We start from the raw sequence: 8114 nt of genomic DNA on the forward strand, positions 1-8114 counted from the left end.
TACATAGGGAACAAGCGTCACTGAAATTGCCTCAGCAGGCCCTGGGCTGCCTCAAAAGGGACAAGATTCATGGGTTGGGGATGGGGTGTTCTGGGGATTAGGAATAGCCTGATAGCCTGCTAGCTCTGCTTGAGTGACAACCTGAGAACTTTGGAATCCTGTGGCTGTTCAACTTCCAGAGGTATCTACTATTGTCTCACAAAATAGCTGTGTTCTTTATTTTGGTGAAGGTCAGAAGAGCAGGCTGCAGACATGTTTAGCCCATGTGCATTAGATACTCCAGCTGTAATTTTTGACAATGGATCGGGACTCTGCAAAGTAGGGCTGTCTGGAGAGACTGGACCCCGCCATGTCATCAGTTCTGTCGTGGGGCATCCTAAATTCAACATGGCTATATCAGAAAGCAATCAGAAGAATTACTTTGTTGGGGAAAAAGCCCTGTACAAGTATGAAGCCTTGCATTTACACTACCCCATTGAGCGTGGGCTGGTAACAAGATGGGATGACATGGAGAATCTCTGGAAATATCTTTATGAGTGGGAGCTGGGAGTAAAACCCTGTCAACAGCCTGTGCTTATGACTGAGCCCTCACTGAACCCAAGGGAATCTCGAGAGAAGGCAGTAGAAGTGATGTTTGAGACCTTCAATGTGCCCGCCTTCTACCTGTCCAACCATGGGGTCGTAGCTCTCTACGCCTCTGCCTCTGTCACGGGCCTAGTGGTGGACAGTGGGGATGGAGTCACTTGCACTGTCCCCATCTTTGAGGGTTACTCTCTGCCTCATGCTGTCACCAAACTCTACGTGGCAGGGAAGGACATCACAGAGCACCTCACCCGACTCCTCCTCGCTAGTGGGTGTAATTACCCTTGCCTACTCAACAAGGCCTTAGTGGATGACATAAAAGAGACGCTGTGTTATGTGGCCTTGGATCCAGAGAAAGAATCATGTAAGAGGTCAAAGAAGGTCCTGCAAGAATACAAACTGCCAGATGGGAATATCATCCAGCTTGGGGACCAGCTGTACCAGGTACCTGAGATCCTTTTTGTACCTGACCTGCTGGGCATCCACAACCCGGGACTCTCAAAAATGGTCTCCAGCAGCATTATGAAGTGTGACACCGACATCCAGAAAAATCTTTTTGCAGAAATTGTGATGTCTGGGGGTAGCACTCTCTTCCCCGGGCTTGAGGAAAGACTTATGAAAGAATTGGAACAGCTGGCCTCCAGAGGGACCCCCATCAAGATCACAGCTTCTCCTGATAGATGTTTCTCTGCATGGATAGGTGCTTCCATCGTGACCTCTCTCAGCAGCTTCAAGCAGATGTGGATCACTTCTGCAGATTTCAGGGAGTATGGGACACATGTCGTTCACAGAAGATGCTTTTAAAGGATTCACAGCACAAGGGACAGCTTAAAGCATCAGATCACAGGAGCAGTGGTTGAAGGTGGCATCTTCCCTTGGGCTTCAGCATGCATTCAATAAAAGTGATACGACATATTTTGGGTTTCAGTTCATTTTTGGTAGCGCCGAAGTTAATTTTCATCCTGGTAGTGAGTCTTTTTAAGGGGTTCTAATCCACCCTTCCTTTCCCATGGGCTATTCAGTTTTCTCCTGCTAAATCCCTGGGTTATGTATTGAAGCTGTGTCCACTTGTAGGATTTGTAGTAAAAGCAGATGCTTGAGCCTCAGGCCCAGAAGTTTGACTTAGTAAGGTCCCTAGAGTCTTCATTTTAATCAAATGTCTTAGATATTTTTGATAGATCTAGTGCTAAGGAGAGACAGAATCACCAGGGAAAATGTGGGGAGGGGAGGGAATTGAGTAGAAGACGGAATGCTACCAAGCTCTTTGGGCTCACCTGACCCTTTCAGTAAATTGGTTCTTAATTAGCACAATAGGGATTTCTGCTGTTTGGCAGCTAAATAGGATGGAGCTGTTGTCCTTGTCAAAAAGGACAGATGTGTGCAGAAATTACTATTTGTTTAAGGCTCTCTAAGCTTAGGGCACCTACTCCACTTGGAGTATTAAGAATAAACTCCTCTAATTTTTTGTGTTCTGTTTGGTTTTTCTTTTAAGGATATTTATAGACTCCTTTTGTTAGGGATAAAACAAAATATTTGATGGTCATCAGTAAAAAAATTTTTTAATAAATTATGCATGCATTATTTTTTCCATTAATTTAAGTTTATTTTTCCAAAATACTATTGATAGAGAAATGGAAAATTCACAGGAGTCTTTGTAGTACAATCTGTTTTTTTGGCAAACAAAATAATGGCACTTTCCCACATGTATGTATGTCTGTGTACATTTGTATGTACATATATAAATGAATATGCTTTTTTTTGATCATCCTGGGACATGGTAGCCATGCCCATTGGTAAAACTTTCACTGGTGGTGACTTGTAGAACATAATACATTGACTGAGGTAATGAATTAGTAGTTTGTATTGAAAAATAGTCATTATAAGGACAATGGAATTGACTTGTGGTTTCGGGTAATTGATGCTATAAAGAAAGACACTGTAAGATGGAGGACAGTTAATCATGCATTTAAGCTAAGTGTAATTGGATCCTTCTTGTACTTCCATTTTCTGCAGCCTAAAAACAGAAAATGCTGTGGGCCAGGCCCAGGGATTATTTACAAATGTAGCAGAGGTCTGGAGAAAGTTGAATTCTCAACCACAGCAGGTCTGTGAATCCAAGATTAGAACACATAATGGGAACTGAGATATGAATGAAGACAACTGTGTCAATCAATGCACTCAAATTTTGAAACCTCCGAATCCCAAGTTAACAGTTACACTCTGAGATCTGAAGTGTTATCATGGTTCCCTTGGTAAAGTAGGAGTGTTTGGGGGCCAAGTAATAATTGGAATTATGGATCAATTCTAGCTCATAGTGGATCCACTGTGTCCAACAAGAAATCAGGTAGTCAATTCTCCAGTCCCCAGATGTATAAATTGGAATGGGCCCACTGAGTTCTTGGCAGAATTCTAATTGGTTCCTTGACTTGTGGTGTAAGAGATATTAAGGTGGGGAAGGCCAAAAACCTCTAACAATGCTTCCCACCAGTTGTGTCATTCAGGTTTCTCTAAGAATCAGATGCTAAATACGACTGAACGTGCAAAGACTGTTTGAGGGGAAATGCCTGTGAGAGAACATGGTGAGGTAGCTGGGGAAGAGTTGAGAGGACTGGCAGGTTGCATCAGGAGTCTAACTTCAAGTGAAAGTGACAGAAGAAAGTTTTTTAGAAGCATCTTAAACTGTCCTGCAGTCTCAGGAAGTTTCAGTAAAGCTTTAGGAGAATCCTCAAGCCAAATTTGGCCTACAAAGAAGTTCTGCTTGTACTGAGAACAGGCCTGCCTTGGTATCCCTACCGTGCTCAGTCATCTGGCAGGGAGAGGTCTGTAGGAAGTGCAGCCTTGGCATATATATGGTAATCAATCTCAGAATGCAGCAGCTTGAGTCCTTGGTCAGTTATTCTTATAGTTGGAAGTCTTTTAGACATATTCTTCTGGCCTCCACAGCAAGCAAGGTAATCACCAAGAGGCAATAATGCATCTGTTATGTAAGAGTGGAAGATTAGTGTTAACCCTAAACACAAAAATGATCCTGGAGTGATAGTATTCCTTTAATTCACAATCTAACCCACACAGAAGTTTGACTAATTCTGTAGAATGACAGTGGACTACTCCAAATTCAAGCAAGTATATCCCAATGGTACCTGCTGTGCTAGATGTGGTCTCTTTTCTAGAGCAAATTAATGTATATCAAGTATGTGATTTGTTGCTGTCAATCTGATGAATGTGTTTTATCTTTATCAAAAAGGAGCATTAGAAGTAGTTGTGATTCACTTGGGATGGACAAGAGCATTGATTTATATGAATTCTTTCACCATGTGTAATTAAATAGCCTAAAGGAATCTGGTATTAGAGTTATTTGTAATGCAAAAAAGACACTGTGGAATTTATGGAGAATTCCAAAACTACAGTCACAACATAGACCTGCTGGGTTTCTAGATCATGACAGTGTGATCTGAAGCACAAAATATACAGTATAAACCATTTGAAAAGACACTCCTAATGAGCTACTCTTTCCTTTTAGGGACGGAGAACTTCATCCTGAGATTTAAAGTCGTCACTAGGTGTTTGGTTGTGATAATCCATTAATCTGTATAATCATAGTTTGTACCCTTTCTGTTTATGCATTACACTTTTAAAACACTTAAAGATACAAGCCATAAGACTATATCATCAATTTTTTAACGAAGTCACTTTCCTCATAAGAACTACATTTTCATTAAGAAAAATGCAGATCACTGAATAGAAAATGGGGCAAAAGACAATAAAAGGCAAATGATGAAACAAGTACTAATAAATATACAAATATCTAAACTTATTAATAATCAAGGATATTGGAATTAAAACTATGATGAGATATGATTTCACATATACCAAATGGGGAAAATTTAAAAATACAAGTCATACAACACCAAGTGCTGTCAAATATGTAGAGGAAGAGATATTCTTTTAGGTTGTTTATAGGAGTTTAATTGGTATAATCAGTTTGAAAATAGTTTGGCATTACTTAACATAGCTAAAAATATTAATATTTTATGATGCTGCTCCCTCACCTATAAGGGATAAATACAAGAATATTCATTAAAATTATTTTAATATAAAAATGGAATAAATCCACATTTACATCAACAGGAAAAATGGGTGCTGTATTTCAATATATTTATATAATGAAATACCACAGCAAAAAAATAAGTGAAGTAAACCTACATCCATCAGTATGAATGTCTTTAATACGAAATCTTCAGCAAAACAAAAATTTAGTCACAGGAGAGTAAATATATGATAATTCTATTTATATGTAATAGAGTTACATTACATAATATTGACTGTTTTCAACTATATGTGTTCAGAAATAACCAAAGCTCAATGGAGTATTGTTTAATGTGCCAGATATATTGAGTAAAATTAAAAAGGACACGCTGCAAAGACTGGCATAATTTCTGGGTAGTGCTTATGTATAGGTTGATGGAGTGACATGAAATCTACAAATTGAGTATTAATTGTGTGCTTAGTGTGAGTTCCAGAAAAGCAAAGCCTAGAAAAAAAATTTCTCTTTTTTTAAGTTATTTATTAGGGAGTTCTATTGGAGGAAGGGGAGTGAGCAAAGTAGGACAAGACGAAGAAAAAAATATTAAAAAGGAATTCTCACCTCCCCTGGAGTCTAGCTTTACTATGATCACACAAAGAAGCTCTGAAGCAAAAATTTTGCCACACATACCTGCCCCCACCTTGAAGCAAATGGGCAGGCTTTTTATTCTTTCATGTCTTGTGAGACATTGACCAAAGTCAGCCTCTTATTGGACAGATGGGTGTGGTGTAGCTTTATGGAATAAGAAGTTTCTATTTGGATCTGGCAAAAAAAAAAGGGTCAAGTATGAGTTGTTATCAACCAGTGTTCACAGAGGATGGGGCACAGGTGCTATATCCAATAAAGGGAAACTCTGTGGATGTCAATTGAATTAACTAAGGTTCACACCTTATACCATTCAGAACCATATATTTCTCAAAAATAACTTTACTCCATACAGGTACATCTTCGTCATGCTGCATGGTTATGATTTCTTTAAAAAATTTTCAAAAAGAGGACTAATAGTACAAATTAAAACACTTAGTACTTCAGTTTGTTGGATAAGCAAACCTATTTCCAGAATACATGTCAGTCTCCGTCACCATGAAATGTTGCATTTTCTCAAGTGGATGGAACTCAAAATAATCAATTAGTAATGATGTGGATAATTGGACTCCTTAGGGAAGACGCCATACTGGTGGCTCAAGACTGGTTTCTGTTACTGGCAGACTCTGGCTCTTACTTACTTAGTGGGAGGTGCTTGAGAAAGTCTCAACAATCTTGACTTGTAATATAGCTTCCACACTGAAGTCACATTTTATAAGCACTTCAAATTGAGGTACAGAAATCACTGAAGTTTTTCAACATGTAAAGCCTCAAAATATGAGAGTAGCAGTTGATAAGGATGGTAGGCAGTAAGCTGAGAGGGTCTTCGTAGGAAAGTTGTATTCATTTTCACCTCCGTTTGCAGAACCAGTCCAGATTGAGTTGATTTCTCTTTTGTAGAACTTCACTAACAATCAATCAAAATAGAATTCTGTATTTTTTCCAATATTTTCCTCTGGAGCAGGAGTTGACAACTATTGTACTCAGTCTAGCTGCCTATTTTTATAAATAAAGTTGTATTGGAATACAGCCTTGCCCATTAGTTATGTTTTCTATGACTGCTTTTGCTCTAAAATGGCCAAGTTGAGGAGTTGTGAGAAAGACTTTGTGTTCCATAAATCTGAAATATTTACTGTGTGCCCTTCAAGAAGGATTTTGCTGACTCTTGTTCAAGAGCTACAGACGTGGTTGTTACTCAGTGTGCTTTTACTGTATTACCACAGCTATACTGAACGCTTTGCCATGACATAACAGATGTATGCATCCATGTAGCCACCAACACAATTAGATACAGAGCACTTCCACACCCTACCCCAATTCCATCATGGCTGTTACAGTTATGTTCTCAAATTCCTAGTCCCAGGCAAACACTGATATGTTTCCATCACTATAGAATATATTCTATAATTTCGTAAAAGTGGAATTGTACATGGTGTACTATTTAGTGGCTGAATTTGACTCAGTATAATGTTTTTCAGTCCATCCATGTTGGTGTCGGAATCAGTGATTCCTTCTTTTTTGACTGCTTTCCAGTCAGTGAGTTATACAATTACAGAATCCATTTTTCACTGTTGGATTCCTCAAACCAAACTACTCTGGTACCAAAAGTTGTAGATTGGTACCCCAGAAACTTGTGAATCAAAATGGCTGCTTTTGGTCCCATTATGTCATCCCCATTCCAGAAAGTGAAAACACAGAATAGAAGAAATACAGTATTTTCTCCTTTCTTTTAAAGATTCAAATGATATGTTGAACATACCAATTTTGCTCATTAAATCTGCTCAGAATTTGGTCACACGGCTATAGTTAACTGCAAGGAAGCTGGAGAATCTTTCAGTCTGTAAGACCGTATTACCAGTGAAAAGTCTATACACGTGGAAGAGTAAGAGAGAGGATAATGAGGACAAATAACAATCTTCTTTGATTCAGCAAAAGGCCACTGAAATATTGGCTTCACCTTTTTTTTTTCACTCATAGAACATAGGACATACATCCTTTCTAAGGGAAACAGCTTTAGAGTTTCATCCAATTATAGCTTATACCTCAAATTCTAGGATCTTTCAGTGATACAAAGACTTCTACATCAGATCTGGGTGGTTTGGTTATTTATTTTGTTTTTTTGTTTGTTTTTATATTTCACATATGAGTGATATCATTTTGTTTTTCTCTGTCTGCTTTCACTTAGCATAATTCGAAAAGGCAACCTATCAAATGGGAGAAGGTATTTGCAAATGATATATCTGATTAAGGGATAATATGCAAAATATATAAATATAGCACTCAATAGCAAAAAGCAAACAAATAATATAATTTAAAATGGGCAAAGGACCTGAATAGACGTTTTTCCAAAGAAAGTGATTAAATGTCCAAAAGGTACATGAAAAGATGCTCAACATCACTAATGACTAGGAAAATGCAAATCAAAAGCACAACAGGATACCACCTCATGCTTGTTAGAATAACACATTGGAGAAAAGAGAACACTGTTGGTGGGAATGTAAATTGGGGTAGATACAATGGAGATTTTTCAAAAAATAAAAATAGATCTAGTATATCATCTAGCTGTCACACTTAAGGATATTAATCGAAGAATATGAAAGCACTAATACAAAAATACATATGGACCCCTATGTTTATCACATCATTATTTACAATAGCCAAAATTTGGAAACAACCTAAGTGCCCAACAACAGATAAATGGATCAAATAATAATTTATATGTATGTACTTATTGCCATTTTATTAATTGTTTTCTGGGTGTTCTTGTAGTTCTTTTCTTTATGTCTTCCTCTCTTGGATTCTTCCTTTGTGGTCTGATGGATTCCTTTAGTGCTCCGTTTGGATACCTCTCTATTTTTGGTTT

The 8114-nt window shown here is 38.1% G+C and overlaps 1 protein-coding gene across 1 annotated transcript; it reads left to right on the forward strand.

Moving 5' to 3' along the window:
• The first annotated feature begins 252 nt into the window (after window positions 1-252).
• Window positions 253-1386, forward strand: LOC105098827 (actin-related protein T1). Its single transcript, XM_010991578.1, has one exon. It carries the CDS (start codon window positions 253-255, stop codon window positions 1384-1386), a length of 1134 nt encoding a protein of 377 aa, XP_010989880.1.
• The last annotated feature ends 6728 nt before the right edge of the window (window positions 1387-8114 follow it).

Source organism: Camelus dromedarius, chromosome X, assembly GCF_036321535.1.
Source record: "Camelus dromedarius isolate mCamDro1 chromosome X, mCamDro1.pat, whole genome shotgun sequence".
NCBI classification, from domain to species: domain Eukaryota; kingdom Metazoa; phylum Chordata; class Mammalia; order Artiodactyla; family Camelidae; genus Camelus; species Camelus dromedarius.

What these genes read in the sequence shown, in the direction of transcription:
- LOC105098827 (XM_010991578.1), top strand. Translation starts at nt 253, where the DNA reads ATGTTTAGCCCATGTGCATTAGATACTCCAGCTGTAATTTTTGACAAT.